Source organism: Phocoena sinus, chromosome 4 (genome assembly GCF_008692025.1).
Source record: "Phocoena sinus isolate mPhoSin1 chromosome 4, mPhoSin1.pri, whole genome shotgun sequence".
Taxonomy (NCBI): Eukaryota; Metazoa; Chordata; class Mammalia; order Artiodactyla; family Phocoenidae; genus Phocoena; species Phocoena sinus.
In genome coordinates this window covers 77,292,181-77,311,671 of record NC_045766.1, presented here as the reverse complement: position 1 = coordinate 77,311,671, position 19,491 = coordinate 77,292,181, and the positions used below count along the sequence as shown (strand labels likewise).

The window sequence follows — 19,491 nt, the reverse complement described above, 5'->3', positions numbered from 1 at the left end:
TTTAAATGCTCTCAAGGACCAAAGGACATCTCAGTAAACCTCCTTTAAAGGTAAAATAAAACAGGTCTAGGTATTTTTTTTTAAAGTCATTTTTCCTTTCCCCCTTGAAAATGCCCTTAGCGTTTTTTATTTTATTTTCTTCACTCTCCACGTAAGCATTATAAATCCTACTGAGATGTTTTAAACATGAACATGGTTCAATTAAGAGAACAGCATGCTCATGTAACACACTGTTCCCATGTAATGTCCCTTAAGGCTTTCTGATTAATGTTCAGCTCTCTTCAATACAGATGTTCAATTTAATGCTTTCTAAAATCTTTCCTGTATGCCAATCTTTTAGAATTAAACTAAATCAGAGGCATGTATTACTTTAATAATAACACATTTTTTAAAAAGTTTTCTTTAAAAAGAAATTTTCACCTATAAGAAAAGCATTCAGATCCATCTTTAGAAGTAAAGATGACTCCACGCAATTCAGTCTCCCTACCTTTGCAGCTAGATCTGGCCTGAGCTTTCCGCAAATTAATTCAAATCCTACTCATTTCAGTCAGTGAACCCTTCAGACCACAGTTATGTTTCACATAGGGTTCTTTTTAGTGTCTGACACATTACTATCAATAGTTTTTAGTACTATAATAATAATTTTATTAAGCCAGATTATAACTTCAGTCAGAGATGGGAGAAATGCAACAAAGAGTTCAGAAGAGACACCTTTCTTAATCATTCCATTCATTCAATTGGTTTAAGCAAATGATGCCACTAAGAGATCCCTGAAATTTTAAAGGGATGCTAGACAAATGGGCTAGACAAATGGGCTTCAAACGCAATCAATTACTGACCTTCCAGCTGCTGAATGACCTGAGCTGAATGAGCTGCCTGTTCACTCTTATCTTGGAGAAGCTTTGAATTTTGATCCTTTAGGGCATCACAGGCAGAGTGCAGCTCTTGTTCAGTCTTTTGAAGACTCAAAATGTGAGAGGTCTTCTCTGCCATTTCTGTTTTGTGCTTCTGCTCCAAAGCACTGTACCGGGACTGCAGTTCAGCCTGGGCTTGACCTGCCTGTTCAAGCTGTTCTAGAAGATGATGCATTTCTTCCTGCAGGTTATGGAAAGATAGCTTTCTCTCTGCCACTTCAAGTTCCATCTTTTCCATCATAATCTTGGACTCCTGTCTTTCTGTTTCTATAGTGTTCCTTAAAGTACTCTGCTCAGCTTCTATCTGCTGTAACTGCTGGGAGAAAATCTAAGAAAAAAAGACAAAGCCTCATGAACCATAAATTCATTCTTTCATTTCAATAAGCATAGTGAAGAGCCTCTTCTAGGTGAAGCCCAGGCCTAGACACTCAGGACCAAACCTACAATTCCATAAGACCCTCTGTTTTTGCTTCTTGATACTTTTGACAGTTTCTATTCATATATATATTTATTTGTGTCATTAGCTTTTCACTTATGTGTCTCCCAATACAAAATTAGTTCAATAAGGAAAGGGACTGTGTCTGTTTTATCATCACTGTTCTCCAGCATCTAGCATAATATATGGCATACTGAGTATGTGGTACTCAATAAATGCTGAATAAATGGATCCAGTCCCTGCCCTCAAGGAACTCAGAGTTTAGTGAGAGAGTCACACTTAAACAGATCATTATAATACAAAATATTAGAGGCCATGAGAGAGAGACTTATAAGGTACTAAAAGGAGCAGAGAATGGAAACTTACCATAAAGTCACACATATGTAAATATCTCCACAGTACCTATCTAGTAAGTAGCACAACTGGGATTTGAATCTGACTATCCAATGACAGCCAGAAAGGGGACTCAGGGTCAGGGTATGGGTTCTGTTAGAACTGGAGATATGGGACCATGTTTCTATGCAAGAAAGACAGTCGTTCTCAAGGAGAGTTGAAAATTAAGAAGAAAGGATATGACTTTCTCCAGCAGCATGCGGGACCCAGATGAACAAGCAGAGAATGTGGACCATAGCACCGATTCCACATTAGGATTTGGCTCCCTGGATGCGAAGGGGCAGGGACACAGGGAATCCAAGGGCTGGTAAAGGAGTAGTCCAAATCGCAGTCGCAGATCTATACCAGATAAGGAAAGGAGCGAGGCCAAGAAAGAACCAACGTACCAGAGCAACACATGAAAGGATCATGGAATCTTAATGAGAATGAAAGTCAGGACAGCCTAAGAAAGGGAATGACAGGATGGGCTACAGTCAGGGAATAGGATACCTGAGTTTAAGATTTTAGAACATCAGCATCCTTAATCACCTTTAAATTTAAGGGAATATTGCATGGTGGGATTATTTCAAACCAACATAAAGTTAAACAACAAAACAAACAAAGAAGGGACAGTACATAAAGCACAAGAACCATTGAAGACAGAGAAGGGGTAAACTGACAGAAAAGAAACTCCTTAGATGAAAATATGACATTCTAAAGAAACTAGGACCCTAGACCTAAAATCACAAAGGAAAAGAGCAACAATAAAAGATGTGAAATGTAAGCCTCATGAGGGAAGGAACTGTATATATTTTGCTCATCATAGTATCACCACCACTTAAGCACAGGGAATTTGTTGAAAGAATGAATAAATGGCATCAATTCTCTGAAGGCTTCTAACAGGATTTTATACCTGCTGCCTGGCAAACTAAAGTGGAAATGAATACTCCCAAGGCAGGTAGTAGAGAAGGCAGTACCTGGTTTCTCTGTTCAGCAGCAGTCAGCTCCTGTTGCAGCAGGTCCACAACCTGAGCACGGCCCAACAAGGCTTCTTCATGCTCCTCAAGCTTCCTCTGCAGCACCCTCAATTTCTGAGAAGAAAACGTTTAGACATAATGTGCTAACACATGAGCATCATTATCTGCTTACCTTTCAAAATGTCAGGTAGACTTGTGTACTTAAGGTTTTTAGATGTTGAGGATGACAGATTAAAGGGTCGGACACCAGCATGCCATGCTTCCTATCCAGCGGCAACAAAGAATCTCCAAAAATGTCTTCTTCAGAGCATGAACAACAACCAACTGACACAAGGAAGTCCCTGAATTAGGGAACCTTTTTAATAATTAGATATTTATTACACATATCCACTTTTAAAATTATATAGTCATGTCCTGTACCTAAATAACATAGGTACACGTATATCCCACTCACCAAAGAGAATATTCTCTATAGGCAAGAACCATTTCTCTTCCAGTTTCATGCATGGGACAGTCACTTGGTAAACATTTGTTGAATGAATAAGTCAACAATACATGTATATATTAATATACTACTTTAAAAAGTGCTATATAAATTAACTTTATTTAGTGGTATATTCTGAAGGATTGCCTAGAATTTGGAAGAAGCTCAAAAACAGTTAAATGAATCAGCTATGAAATATCACTGGAGGGCCTTTGGGTACCACACTGCACTACATACTAAACAGAAACAGATACTTTTGAGTTAGTCGATGATAAACTTAAAAACAATGAAGCCAATTTTCAAAAATTACTCAATGAATTAAAAATAATGAATGAGTTAATAAAAGACCTTATGGCTTCAAAATCACTGCTTTTTATCTTTAAATTTTCTAAAGTGTAAAACTGACTTCATTGTTTTTGAAGCTTTGGATCAGGTTTTCAATGCACAAAGGTAGCTACAATCAGCAAACTGAAGAGAAACCAATTTCTGCCTACCACATACATTTGCCAATTAAACTCAGCTTTTGAGTAGTGACAACCTGATTAGAGGGGTAAGAGGCAAGGTAAGGGAAAATAAATAAGCAATATGCAACAGAAGAGAAGAACACCGAAAAGAAGGCAATTAATGAGCAAACCCAGACCAAGTGAAGAGCAGTGGGTAAGGGTGGAAAAGTGGCTGTGATAACTTAATTAAATGTTAACCAAAACTACAATCATTCTACTAGGTTTTAGCAACACACCTGTTGCATCTCTGTTTCCACATCTGCCTGGGTTACTAACTGAAGAAGCTCATCTTCATGAAGACGAACTTGTGTCTCAAAGCGGGCATCTTTCTCTCGGACCACCTGCTGCATGGAACTCAACTGAAGACACACACCAGAGAAACTATACAAGTTACACTCCCAGAATATCGCACAAACAAAACTCACAGACTATTCTCCAAACACAGACACTGAGAATTGATAGACAATAAGGTTTTCAGATTAAATTTTGAATGCCAAGGATGAGAATTTTGGAAGAGAGATAGGCTTTGATGCTAATTTCGGAATGAGAGAGAAAGCCTACCATCAAATTCAGAAGTCAGCCTAAACATACATTTTGAATAAAAACTGTATTTGCATGGTTAATAGAAGTGTTTAAATATACAAGAGGTATATTTTTAAAAGATCTAAGGAGATTAGAATATTAAAGATACAAAGCTAGATTCCTGTTAAGCCCTAGACAATTCTTTGAATATCACACTCACGCTCAAAAACTCTCAGTTTATAAATATAAGCTTCAAACTAATGTATCTTTTACTCAAGATTCTCTGCAACTGGAAATACAAATCTTTCTTTCAGATCTCATTTTCAAAGAATTGCTTCTACCAAAGAACTCGGTATATTTCCATCCAAATCCACACCACCTCCCCAGACAGCTATTTTCAACTGTCACTACTTTCAGGCTTCTAGATCACCCTCATTTGTAACTGGCTCTTAACAAAATGAAATGGAAATAAATTGACTGGTTGTGAGTTGCTTGGTAGCAGTGTTTTTGTTTTGTTCATAGGTTTTGTGTGTGTGTGTGTGTGTGTGTGTGTGTGTATGTGCGCGTGCACACCTGCTTATTCATTTCCTTAAGATCTGTGGTTAAGCATGCCAAACAGCTCTTCACGTGTCCATTTTGCACAGGTCCTTCAACTATTGTTGATTTTTCAATTTGTGACACCTTGAACCAACCTTGGCTCTCCTTCTAGGTAGGAGAAAAAAAAATCTTCATAATATCTTTGATTATCTGAATTCTGAAATCACTATGAATTTGAAATCCTATGTTTCAAATGTATACGCATTGGAGTCCTTCATGAGCCAAACACATCTACACATCCTTTCCCATAAATGTACCATATTCTTTTTCCTGAGACTTTGCTTACAGCATTCCCTACAATTGGAATACCTTTCCCCACCTTGTTGAAACAATATTATCTATCCATCATAGTTTTACCTAAATCCTGAGTTTTCCATGTAACCTTCCTTGGTTGTCACATGCAAGTAACCCCTTTCACCTCTCAAAATACTTTCAGTTTGTATTGTTGCTTGCGATGCACATTCTGAATGGCTTGTATTCTGATGGATTTGTTAATTCACATAAATGTATTAACGGATCCATCATAGTGTGTGTGTGTGTGGGTGTGTGTGTGCATGTGTGTGTGTATGTGTATCTTGGCTTGCCATGTTTTAAGCCACTCGGTAAAAATATTTTGTATTTCTCCATCCTACATTGTATAAAGTGTACAAAAAAGGACACAATAAAAGCTAATAGGTAAAACTAAGGATTTTAGGATATCCAGTTTTAAATGTATACACAGCAGTAGGTTATCCATAGACAGAGAGCACCACTAATACTACAAGTTATCAATAAAGTAAACACCAAACACCCAATGGATAAGATTAGCTATTATACAAAGGCACTTGAGGGAAAAAAGAAAAAAAATGTTTCTTAAGTCAAAAGCATTCCCAAAGGAAAGATATGAGTGGGTGGTCAAACTGGAAATTTAGAAAAATAGAGAGAAAAAGTTGAGGATGCCAGTCCAAACGGTCTGGTCCTGGTAAGCAGAAATAACTATGAAGAAGAAAGGCACATACTGGTGCCTTTTAACATTGAATCAGATAACCTATACCACTTTCTCATTACATAATCACTAAGTAATCTTCTGACTATAACTTATCATTAAGATTTTACTATAAAGAAATAACGGACCTAATCACTTGTATTTCTTTTGGTTTATCTAACAGTCTCTTTTGAACTTAGCATAAGCTCATTCCTTCCTAAAAGACAGAATCTCTGTGTGCTATTAAAACCAAGTTTCTGGGCCTGTAGAACTAAGAAACAGCCATAAATTAAGCTATGGTGTATTCATCAAGGTAAATAACACTTCTAATTTCTTCTACTATCACACCCTTCTAATTTCTATTGTAATATTCTAGCTACTATACTTTCATCTACTAACGTTTTAAAAATAGACTGTCTGAAGTGACTTGTCATGTAATAATCTTAAACTTTCATGATTCTTTATTCTAATGATTCTGAGGTACCTTCCACCCTACCTGAGCAGCTTGCTCTGCCTGTGTCTGGCTGAGCTGGGTTTGCAAAGTGCTAATGAGTTCCTCCTTCTCTTGGAGCTGTTTCTTCATCATTAAAAATTCTTCCATCTCTGTTGAACTCTTAGCAAACTGAAGACATAGAAGAAAAAAATATTTAAGCAAAAGAATTGGCACTCTTAATTCTTGGACCTCCCTTTCTCATTTGCCCTAAATACCTACCAATATCCTTCTAATTTCTGCTTAACACTGAAGGGAATTGATGTACTGTGTTTTTTTTTTTTTTAATTATCAAAATTATTTGTCAGAGGAAAACAGGAACAATAGCAGCAGTTGTTCAATTTCTCTGAATCCTCACATAGAACCAGACAGTACAACTAGATAAAAAAATCAAAAACCCATGGACGGGCTTCCCTGGTGGCGCAGTGGTTGAGAGTCCGCCTGCCAATGCAGGGGACACAGGTCCGTGCCCCGGTCCAGGAAGATCCCACGTGCCCCGGAGCGGCTGGGCCCGTGAGCCATGGCCGCTGAGCCTGCGTGTCCGTAGCCTGTGCTCCGCAACGGGAGAGGCCACAACAGTGAGAGACCTGCGTATCGCCACAAAAAAAAAAAAAAAAAAAAAAACCCATGGACAATATTTACAATAAATTAGGAAGGTAGTACTACCAACCCCAAAATACAAGTAGGCAGAGATAAGCCACCAAAAGACTCTGGCATTAGAGTCTATACAACAGGAAGAAGGCAGCGACAGAGCAACATCTGATGGCCTTGAGAACAGGAAAACCTCCAAATAGCCAGTAAATTCTTATTGAAAAGCACAGTTGGCCAATCTTAGAACAACAGCTTAAATTGGCAGGGCTTTCCCATTCTCCAATACTGGCTGAATGCAAGGGGTCCACAGAAAAAAGGACAAAAGTGCTAGAACAATCTGGCCCAGCTGAAGTCTCAAAACTAACTCATCAGGGCTGCCTTCCAAGACACCGACTGCACCAAGAAAAGACTTCTAGGTGTGAAATAGAAATTAAACAGAATAGGGATAACAGAAATAGAAGACAAAGGGCTATACACGTGCTATAATATTCATTATCAACTATGATATATTCATATATCAATTCATGTGGCTATCAAGGGCTTGAAATATGCTTAATGTAAATGAGAAATTTATTAATATTAGTTAATTTTAATTAACTTAAGTATAAATTATTTTTCCATTAAATACAATTGTGTTTTGGTATGATTATATTTCACTTTACTTGTTGCATCACATAATATACTGCTGAATTGTTGTGCAAGTAATAGGTGTGCATGTTGCTCCTAGTGTTAACAGTAAACATACCAGCTATCTAGCCAGTGGCAATGGATTGATTCCATTTAAATAATTTTTTTCCTACACACCTATGTGATGTGTTTATTAGAATACTTTATGCAGAGAGCATGAATAACAGTTGATACCTATGTAAATCATAATTGGTAATTAAAATATAAATACTTATTTTTATTGAATTATTTTTCTAGTTCAAAAATAAGTATAGACACACTTAAGTTTAAAATAAAGGTGTACTACCGATGCATAGTTCATTCCTTTTTATTTCTAAGTAGTATTCCATTGTGTGTTTAAATATTCTCCTGTTGATAGACATGTTGTTTCTAGTTTTTGGTTTCACAAGTAAAGCTGCTATGAACATGCATATACAAGTCTTTATGTGGACATGTGCTTTCATTTCTCACAGATGTAGCTTTAAAGCTAATATGTTTTTCAAAGTCAAATTAACGATTCTAAATAATTAACCAGTTTCTAAACGTGGATGCAAATATTAAAGGAAAATGATGTTTCAGCACTCAGTTCAGTTATTAGAAAGTTTCTATATATGTATGGAACAACTTGAGTATATGAATCTATTTTCTCAACTGGAAATTTTATGAAATCTAAACACAGATGAAGTATTTCCAATGAAAATTTAGCATCCAAATTGATATATAATATAAAATACACACCAAATTTCAGACTTAGTGCAGAAAAAAGATTATAAATTTACACAAAAATAATTTTATATTAATGTTAAAAGTATATTTTTAATAAATTGAACTAAATGAAATATATTGTTAAAATTAAGTTTACCTGTTTCTTCTTTACCTTTTGTAATGTAGCTGCTAAAAAATTTAAAATTATACACATGACCCATATTATATTACTACTGAGCCAATTTGGTATAGACCAGAATGAAGGACAGGAAGAAGAAAGCCAGGAAATCTCAGAAATCCACCTGCCTTATCTTTGAACACAACACAAAAACAACAAAAGAAAAAAGTCTGTTAAATAAAAAAAGTTTTCCTGAATGAAGCCTCCTTCTAAAAGTTTAGGAAAATTAATTTCACACAAAAATAAGAAACATAAAATGATCAAGGTCAAATCCCATCCAAAGTTATTATTATAAAAAAGAAAACTAAGGAGCAGGTGAGAAAAGCATACGATAGGCATGCTCAAAAAACAAATCGAGTATGGATACCAAAGGGGGAAGTGGGGATGGGATGGATTGTGAGATTGGGATTGACATATATACACTACTATGTATAAAATAGCTAACTAATGAGAACCGACTGTATAGCGTAGGGAACTCTACTCAGTGCTCTGTGGTGACCCAAATGGGAAGGAAATCCAAAAAAGAGGGGATGTAAGTATACATATAGCTTATTCACTTTGCTGTAGAAACTAACACTACATTGTAAAGCAACTATACTCCAATAAAAGTAATTAATTTTTAAAAAATCAAAATTGCAATTTATTTCAACAGGTGTTAAAAAAATTAAGAAAATTATACAAGACATGAAGGAATAAAATTAAAAAATGAGAATCAGAAAAACTCAGAAATGAGGTGACAGAATTCAGGAAAACTTTGATTCTTCTGAATCAAAATGAATTCTGAAAATTCATTTCAGAAAAGAACACAAAACAAGAAGGAACACAAAAGTAAATAAACATAGAATGCCTTAAATAAGAAAAAAAAAGAAGAAACTTTTGAAAATGAAGAGGTAAAAAGGAACCAAAAGTGACAAAATGGAAGATAATCAAAGATAGAACATATGGATAATAGAAGTCCCCAAAGAAGAAAACAGACTAGATACTACAGCTATATAATTCAAGAAAACTCTTGTGAAATAAAAATGTGCAAAACCAAATATTGAAAAAGCATACTGGGTATCTACAAATACCAACCATGGATGACAAACACCAATGCACAGTCTAGACTTAGTGGGGAAGGAAGGAAGGGAGGGAAGAGAAGGAAAAGGAAGAAGGAAGGAAGGAAATTGATAGATTCATAGACAAATATTATAGAACTAATGTTATTAGTCATATAACAATCCATTGGGCTTTAGTGATTTGTTAACTTAATGATTATGAGGTGACTTATACCCCTACCTGAGTAGTTTGCTCTGCCTGTGCCTGGCTAAGCTGGGCTTGCAAACTGCTAATTAGTTCCTCCTTCTCCTGGAGTTCATGTTTTATCTTTTCTACTTCCATCCCTTCTTCTGTAGAACTCTTGTCATGCTGAAAACACAGGAGATAAAGTCATTTAAATAAAAGAATCTAATTTGCCCTATACAGCCATTTGATTATAGTGTTATCCAACTGATGGGAGCAAAAAATAACACCTGACCTAACAACAAGGAAGGAATCTTAGAGTTTTCCAGTTTCAGTATGGCCAAGTAGTTCCTATTAAAACCACCCTCCCTCAGATAACCACTATAAACTGGACAATATAGAAAAACAGCTATCTGAAAATGCTGGAGAGCAACCAAAAGCAGGAAGATACCAGAGGGGAGTCAATACTTGGAAGAAATGGCACCATGTTTCCCATTTTTATAGTTTTTAGTCTGAGGACAAAACCAGTCAGTGACATACAGGACTAAAACATAACAGAAAACTCAGTCTCACTGCCTTGAAGAACAAGAGGACAGAATTCAGGAAAACACAGCTGCTAAGTGAGGGGCAAAGCATCATAAGAGAGACAGTGGCAGGAAGGGGGGAGGAATTCAAATATTTCAATAATCTATTTTTTCCCAAAATCTCTTCCTTCGACTGAACCAGATTCTACCTCCCATCTGAAGTCACCACCAGCCCCTAGCCCCCAAAATGAACCTAGCCTGCTTATTGGAACCACACAGAATAATTTTACACTTTCTTCCACATAATAGTCAAGTATCTGAGGATTGCCATCATTTCTTCAACTATGCTTTCCAGAGACTATCAAGCTCTGTCATGGGTATACAATAGTTAAAGAGCTGCTGTGACTGATTGCTGGAACTTAGAAATCATTTAATCCAACCCTTTTATTTAAAACAGAGGAAGGAAATGAAGCTACAAGATGATAATTTGTTTAAGGTCTCAGAGCTTTAAAAAAAAAAAAAAAAGAAGGCAGAGTATAAAATGGATGATTTAAAAATCTAACAACATAGCAGAGGGAAAAGTTAAAAGAAACAAAGCCACATGGGGAGAGACAGGTTGGTGCTACCACAGCCAGGGGCAAGAAAGAATAATGAGAGGAAAAAAACAAAAAGTAAGAAAAGAAGAATCAAAATGAATACATTAGTTGAGAAGAGTAAGAGAAGCTTCTAAAATAAGCTTTGAGAAGTTAAATAAGGCTATCAATTAAGGAAAAGTAATATCTTCTGAGCATTACACCCAGGAAGGAAAGACGAACCATAGTACTAGTGAGCTAACTAGTGACCCCAAAGGTTGTGCCTAGAGAATTGATTAAAATCTCATTTCCCAAGAACTAAAATCATTGTGAATAAGAATACTAGTGGGTCAAAAACGAAAACAGGATGAAATCTAAGAAAAAATTAAAAGGTTTCTTATGTAGAGTTACATCTAAGCCAATTGGTAATGTGTACTGTGATGTGCTGGCCTCTCTGTATTCTATACCAAACTCTCCAAACAACTGAAGTTTCTTGTTCTCTAACTAGCTGGCTGAATGTGAATATTTGGGGTTTAACCATAGAGGAAAGGTAATAATAACGAGTATTAGGACAACGCTCTATTACTCAAAAGGCATAGGCACTTTCCTCACTCCTCTCTCCATCCCCAACCTTGAACGTTTTTGTTGGTGGCAGGCATAAACCTACAAAGCATCACTTAGAGGAGCCCAAAGTAATCTAGCTGATTAAGCCCACAATGCATGAAACTTTAATATACTATTATGTGGCCATAAAGACAAAGAATATTCTGTATCAAGTCACTGAACTAAAGAATTTCAGAGGTGGGAGAAACCTTAGAGTTCACCTAGTTTAATCTTCTAACTAAAGATAAAACTCCTCCAAAAGCTATGTGCCTCTCCTACTTAAATGCCTCAATTTAATTTTTTTTTCTTCCTGTTAGCCTTTTTAACTCCCTGAAAGTCTAGGTCACAACTAATATTTAATTTCCATATGTTCTGTTGGCCTTTTATTCTGTGTTTGGCCCACAGCCCAGCTAGACTGCAAGCTCAAAAAGAAAGGACAGTATTGGGGACTTCCCTGGTGGTCCAGTGGCTAAGACACTGAGCTCACAATGGAGGGGGCCTGGGTTCGATCCCTGGTCAGGGAAATAGATCCCACATGTCACAACTAAGAGTTTGCATGCCACAACTAAAGATCCTGCATGCCACAAATAAAAGATCCCACATGCCACAACGAAGATCCCATGTGCTGCAACTAAGACCCAGCACAGCCAAATAAATAAATAAATAATTTTTTTTTAAAAAAGGACTGCACTGGGCTTCCCTGGTGGCGCAGTGGTTGAGAGTCCGCCTGCCGATGCAGGGGACACAGGTTCGTGCCCTGGTCTGGGAAGATCCCACATGCCGTGGAGCGGCTAGGCCCGTGAGCCATGGCTGCTGAGTCTGCGCATCTGGAGCCTGTGCTCCGCAATGGGAGAGGCCACAACAGTGAGAGGCCCGCGTACCGCAAGAAAAAAAAAAAAAAGGACTGCATTTAGTGCTGTATTACTTTAGCTTCATAAATTTTTGTGATTAGTGAAGATCTGCTATAATGAGAGCCTTTTTCTACTCAGAAAATGTGTATTATACCCAGTCACCATACCTTGGAGAGTTGCTCCTCTGACTGAGGTTCTGGGGACAGAACAGTCCCTCCTTGTGCCTTCATCTCTTCTATGTGTTTATTCAAAGAAGTTAATTTGGCCTTAGCATGAAGTTTTAGTTTTTTAATTTTGTTATCAGCAGCTTTTCTTTCTTCCTGTCAGAGAACAATGATGGTAAATACACAAATGCTTATTCATCACTTATCCAGCATATAACAAGTTATTCTCAGTAGGCATCATCTTGGACTAGTAGGGAAATCAGATTCTCTAATAATCTAAGTGAAGAAAAAAATCAAAGTGACTGTTATGTCTTTTATCAAGTGCTTGGCAAGAAAGGACAATGGTACCTGTAGAATTTCATCCTTCTGCTGTAGTTGAGCATCCTTCTGTCCAATGATTTCTTTTAGTTCCTGCACCAACTGCTCTGCATAAGCCAGGCGCTCCAGAACATCCTCTTGTGTTCTATCATTAAATTCCATGTCAGATTCTTGGGGTAATTCCTGGTATTTAGACAAAAAGTTGCCAATTTACAAGGGAAAAGGTATCAGCTTCCAAACAGGAGGTCCTTCATTCTAACTTTATCTTATGTCTTGTCCAACTCATATCCTTACTTAAGAAATCTTTCCGAGGAGATGAGAACCCAGGGGCAGGGTATGGGTTGGAGCAAAGGAGGAGCCTTAGTTGTCAAGAATGGGTCTTGGCTTATGTAAATCTTGTAGCCTAGTGGTAAAATTCCCGGGGACTGAATGCCTTGGGCTGTGGAAGTCCTCCAGAGATGTTGGTTGGATATTATTATAAGAGTTGTTTGGAGGGGCTGAGAGTTGTGGAAAAGGAGGGCGTGTGGAGGATGGTGGAGGGTGGAGGAGGGGGAATGGGTAGGGAGGGGGAGCAAAGTGAGCATGTGTGTACACTGTAAGGCGTCTAAGGCTGTGCAGGGATGAACAAGGACACGCTCATACTTACCTGGCAGAGGAAATAAAAATTAAAAAATTTTTAAATTTTAAAAAGAAATCTTTCCAATAATAACTATCCAATATTAGTTACTACCCAATATTATTATTAACCAATAATTATTATCATAGCCATTGCAATATATATTAAGTATTTTGTAAATGTTAACTATTTTACAAACATTATCTCATTTACAGTCTTATCATACTAATTTTACCGAAGAGAAAAATAAAGGGAAGCAAAGATCACAAAACATTTAGTGGAAGAGCTCAAAATTTAAAATTAAGAGAGTAGTTGAATAAAATTCTCTTAAATCACCAGGGAATACTGCTTGTCTTTCAAGAAAGTGAAAGGACTTTTTTTGAGTCCTATGTGACCTTCAAAAAATACAATACAGACTATAAGAGAAGTGATAGATGAATTTACAATAGCAAACAGATGGTCTGAAACCCAAAAGGTGCTCCAGTTCCACCATTTGTTGTTTCAAACCTTTCCTATGAAATAGGAATACATATCCGAGGAGTTAAAATAATCTAGCACTAAGTAAGCCCCAGGGGGACAAATGAGGACAATCTTTCTAATCTCATCCAGGAATTGATTCCCATCACTGTGTCTCACAGGCTACAAACTTACAGGAAAAGGATAATTTACAAAGTCTCAATATTTTTCTTAATCTTCTCTTCCACCTAGCACAATGAAGGCTGCTCACACCCTTCTACCTTAAATTCTTGTCCTCAGAAGAACACAGAACATATTTCTCATTAGTTTAATTCAGAACAGAGCTACTCACAGGTTCTAAGGAAGCCCTCATATTCTCATCAGTTTCATCTCCTGATAATTCATGCAAAACAACATTTGCTAATCCTGACAATCGGCTCAGCATTTCTGCAAAAAAAGAAAACATAAGAATCAGTCAGATACATGCTTCTCCTATGATGGTAACTATCATTTATAAGTTAAATAAGAAAACTGTGCATGTGATATATATTAGACACAGACTACATCAGGATGATGTCTTTAAAAAGGCATTTCAGTATGTACACTGTAGTCAAACATTGTTCTTTTCAGTGACAACTACACAGAGATTTTAATCACCATCACTAATGTTTTAAAAATGAAATACAAATACATAATTGTTTAGTGGAAAATAATACACCTTACAGGTTATCTTTAATGCCTTTTCTTTCATCATAATTTCATTGGCAAACATGGAGTTCTAACTATTCCTTCCCCTGCCAGACTATTATTCACTTCTAATCTGTCATATACACCCCATAGTTCAACAAAATTTTTCTTTTTTTTTTTTTTGCGGTACGCGGGCCTCTCACTGTTGTGGCCTCTCTCGTTGCGGAGCACAGGCTCCGGACACGCAGCCTCAGCGGCCATGGCTCATGGACCCAGCCGCAGGGCATGCGGGATCTTCCCAGGCCGGGGCACGAACCCATGTCCCCTGCATCGGCAGGTGGACTCTCAACCACTGCGCCACCAGGGAAGCCCAAAAGTTTTCTTTTTTATGTGCCTCATGAACCTGTTCTTTCAGGAAGCTTTCTCAGTAAACCATGTGGTTTCACTAAAATTTAAATATAACCCTTGTTCAAAACATATAGCATTAAATGCATACATTAGAAAAAAAGGAAGAATGACTAAAATCAGTAACCTATGCTTCTTCTGTAGGAAATTTGAAAAAGAAGAGCAAATTAAAACAAATTTAAGCAGAAAAAAGAAAATTAATATCAGAGCAGAAATTAATAAAATTGAAAATAGAAAAATAAAGAAAATCAGCAAAACTAAAAGTTGATTCTTTGAGAACATGAATAAAATACATAAAGCTCGGTCAGACTGACAAACAAAAAGAGAGAAGACACAAATTGTCAATATCAGATATGAAACAGGAGAGAGACATCACTACTGACCTACCATACATTAAAAAGTAATAAAGGAACACTACAAATAACTCTATACCCATAAATTCATCAACACAGATGAAATAGGCCAATTCCTTGAAAGATAACAAGCCACCAAAACTCACTCAACTCACCTGAATACACACACACACACACACACACACACACACACACACTCACACACATGCAAGCGCACATACCATTTCTCTCTCTCTTCCTTTTTCCTTATTTAATCATTCATTCAGATCAGTGTCACTTGCTAGTCCATAAACTCCTTAAAAGTGAGAAAATTAATGTTTTGATAGGAAAAATCAAAATAAACTGGACTATCATAGCATTATTATAAGCAATTATGCTGAGTGACAAAATATTATTCGGCTTTTAAAATCCTCAGCAGGAAGAAATGTAAAAGCTATTGCACAAAATAAGCACTTGAATAAAACTAGTTTCTGCTATAGTTTTCTTCCACTCAGTAACAGTGTTTAGGGCAGCCATGGTCATTGATTAAGAAATGGCAAGACCTTTGTTTCTATAACAGGTTACTTAGATAAGCAGCATATAGCATTTGGAAAAGACATGTGAAACAGGAAAGGAAGAGAGAACCACTAGGAGGGCAACATAGGACCATATATAATTACATATATAATTACTGAAAGGGAAACACAAAGTCATATATAAGTGCATAGCGACATAATAATCAGTCACTCATCAGGTTATGAGACTCACAACTACAGTCAGCTAAAAAACAAACAAAACTCACCAGGACACAGACTCTAAACTTTCTTTTTAGCTCTAGACATTCAATTTTCTATAGTAATCATTAAAGAAGGAAATGAACACTATAACTAAAGAGTCTTTTTTAGGCACAGAAATGTGTACTAATCAAATAGTCATAATAGAACCTAACATATCCAGCAGAAGCACTTTATCTTCAAAATTTTCAGACCCTGTTGGGAATAAGCAAAAGGAAAGAAAAAAAAAAAAAACAACTGATAGGACTCTGAGAAGATGGTAATAGCAGATAGCATAGCTTTTGGATCTTCCTAAATTCCCACATAAAAACAGACAAAGCAATTAGATAACAAAATTAAAAACCCATGGACAGCCTTTACCAAAACGAACAAGCAAACAAATAAAATGAGGCAAAGTTTCCCACAAACTCCAAAATAAACATGGATATAGAAAAAACACCAAAAGCCACAAGATCTGTGTATCACTGTTGTCCATGCAGGAGGAATAAAGGGAAGCAAAGGGTAGCAGAATGTGCCACTCACTCCAAAATATGTCACTTGGCAGAAGGACTATTTTGGGCTAAAGCACGTGAAAAACAGCAGGTACAAGTAGCGTGTGCTGATCTCCCATTTTTCTCCCTGAAAGGAAGAGATAAAACACCCATATGGAAGATGTTGTCTATCTACCAGGAAGAGAAGTAATATTGTTGTCTCCAGGGATGGGAGCTGAAGCCAAAAGAAATCTGTAAAAACAAACCTTGTAAACTAACACTTACCTCCCAAGTCACTGCTCTATGATTAATGACCTCTTTCTGTTGTCTCATTTTCACAATTTACTACTGTTTGACCAACTCATTGTACAGATGTTAGATTCTAACTGCTTCTTTGGGTCTTCATTTCCTTATAAGGGCTCCCATGCCACATAAAGCTGATATTAAATAAATTTGTATGCTTTTCTCCTGTTAATCTTTCCTATATCAATTTAATTCTCAGACCTAGCCAAAAACCCTTAGAGGACAGAGGAAAATTTTTATCTCCCCTATAGAAACTGTAAGAGCACAACAGACCTAATACCAAGAGAACCACAAAAAATCCAGTGGGTATTCACTGGAAAATGTGTCCAGCCAATTCAAGAACAGTAACTGGAAAAGGGAAATGCATCCCCACTCCAACAACAGGTAAGTACAAGAAACCTTCAAGGTCTGAAGTGGCTAAGGCAGCGCAGGCCACATTAATTCTCCAACCGATGAGCCAGGGATCTTTTTCAGAATAGGGCCTCCACTGAGGAGAATTTTCTGAGAAAAATTTGAAAATTAAGTCCTTACCTTTCAATAATTACTTTAAAAGTAAATGGATTAAATTTTCCAATCAAAAGACATCGTGGCTGAATGGATTAAAAAAAACAAGATCCAACTATATGCTGTTCACAAGAGACTCACTTGATCTCTAAGGATAACACACAGGCTGAAAGTGAAGGGATAGAAAAAGATATGCCATGAAAATAGTAACCAAAAGAAAGCAGGGGTAGCTGTACTTACAACAGACAAAAAAGACTTCAAGTAAAAAACTGACCAAGAGACAGAGAAGGTGTTTATATAATGACAGGGGAGATCAATTATTACATAACAGGATATGAACTTGTAAGTCTATAACAGGATATAACACTTGTGAATATATATGCACCCAAAATTAAAGCACCTAATTATATTTAGCAAATTTTAACAGAATTGAAGGGAGAAACAGGTAGCAATACAATAACAGTAGGAGACTTCAATATCCCACTTTCAACAATGAATAGATCATCCAGACACAAAAGCAATAAGGAAACACTGGACTTGAACAACACGTTATACAGAAAAGACCTAACAAACATATATAGAGCATTCCATCCAACAGCAGTAGAACATGCACTTTTTTTGAGTGCATATGTAACATTCTTTAGGATAGATCATATGTTGGACCACAAAACAAGTCTTAACAATCTTAAGAAGACTGAAATCACATTGAGTATCATTTCTTAACACAATGGCATGAAACTAGAAATCAATAACAAGAGGAAAAATGGAAAATTCACAAACGTGAAAATTAACACACTCCGAAAAAACAACAGGTCAAAGAAGAAATCAAAAAGGAAATCAAAAACTATCTTGAGACAGATGAAAATGAAAACATGACATATCAAAACTTATGGGATGTAGGTCTAAGAGGGAAGTTTTTTTGTTTTTTTATTATTATTATTATTTTAACATCTTTACTGGAGTATAATTGCTTTACAATGGTGTCATATTTTCTGCTTTAAAACAAAGTGAATCAGCTATACATATACATATAACACCATATCTCTTCCCTCTTGCGTCTCCCTCCCATCCTCCCCATCCCACCGCTCTAGGTGGTCACAAAGCCCCAAGCTGATCTCCCTGTGCTATGTGGCTGCTTTCCACTAGCTATCTATTTTACGTTTGGTAGTGTATGTATGTCCATGCCACTCTCTCACTTCATCCCAGCTTACCCTACCCCCTCCCCGTGTCCTCAACTCCGTTTTCTATGGCTGCGTCTTTATTCCTGTCCTGCCCCTAGGTTCTTCAGAACCCTTTTTTTTTTTTTTTTTTAGATTCCATATATATGTGTTAGCATACAGAATTTGTTTTTCTCTTTCTGACTTACTTCATTCTGTATGACAGACTCTAGGTCCATCCATCTCACTACAAATAACTCAATTTCATTTCTTTTTATGGCTGAGTATTATCCCATTGTATATATGTGCCACATCTTCTTTATCCATTCATCTGTCAATGGACACTTAGGTTGCTTCCATGTCTTGGCTCTTGTAAACAGAGCTGCAATGAACATTTTGGTACATGACTCCTTTTGAATTTTGGTTTTCTCAGGGTATATGCCCAGGAGTGGGATTGCTGGGTCATATGGTAGTTCTATTTGTAGTTTTTTAAGGAACCTCCATACTGTTCTCCATAGTGGCTGTACCAATTCACATTCCCACCAGCAGTGCAAGAGTGTTCCCTTTTATCCACACCCTCTCCAGCATTTATTGTTTCTAGATTTTTTGATGATGGCCATTCTGACTGGTGTGAGATGATATCTCATTGTAGTTTTGATTTGCATTTCTCTAATGATTAATGATGTTGAGCATTCTTTCATGTGTTTGTTGGCAGTCTGTATATCTTCTTTGGAGAAATGTCTATTTAGGTCTTCTGCCCATTTTTGGATTGGGTTGTTTGTTTTTTTGTTATTGAGCTGCATGAGCTGCTTGTAAATTTTGGAGATTAATCCTTTGTCAGTTGCTTCATTTGCAAATATTTTCTCCCATTCTGAGGGTTGTCTTTTGGTCTTGTTTATGGTTTCCTTTGCTGTGCAAAAGCTTTGAAGTTTCATTAGGTCCCATTTGTTTATTTTTGTTTTTATTTCCATTTCTCTAGGAGGTGGGTCAGAAAGGATCTTGCTGTGATTTATGTCATAGAGTGTTCTGCCTATGTTTTCCTCTAAGAGTTTGATAGTTTCTGGCCTTACATTTAGGTCTTTAATCCATTTTGAGCCTATTTTTGTGTATGGTGT

At 36.7% G+C, this 19,491-nt stretch overlaps 1 protein-coding gene across 11 annotated transcripts in view; it reads right to left on the bottom strand.

Annotated features, from left to right (window-relative positions):
• GOLGB1 (golgin B1) overlaps positions 1-19,491 on the bottom strand; it is an 86,214-nt gene that overhangs the window by 53,192 nt on the left and 13,531 nt on the right. For 4 of the 11 annotated variants that reach the window (XR_004349578.1, XM_032629678.1, XM_032629679.1 and 1 more), the window contains exons 2-9: positions 14,077-14,171; positions 12,683-12,835; positions 12,338-12,490; positions 9,678-9,806; positions 6,266-6,391; positions 3,923-4,045; positions 2,700-2,813; positions 840-1,242 (exon numbers count right to left, since the gene is read on the bottom strand). Coding sequence is in view for 10 of the 11 variants with exons in the window: in XM_032629678.1 (XP_032485569.1) it covers positions 840-1,242; positions 2,700-2,813; positions 3,923-4,045; positions 6,266-6,391; positions 9,678-9,806; positions 12,338-12,490; positions 12,683-12,835; positions 14,077-14,169 (1,294 nt within the window). In the remaining variant the exon portion in view is untranslated. The remainder of the gene's footprint in view (positions 1-839; positions 1,243-2,699; positions 2,814-3,922; positions 4,046-6,265; positions 6,392-9,677; positions 9,807-12,337; positions 12,491-12,682; positions 12,836-14,076; positions 14,172-19,491) is intronic. The other 7 variants (XM_032629680.1, XM_032629682.1, XM_032629681.1 and 4 more) reach the window with 6 other exon arrangements.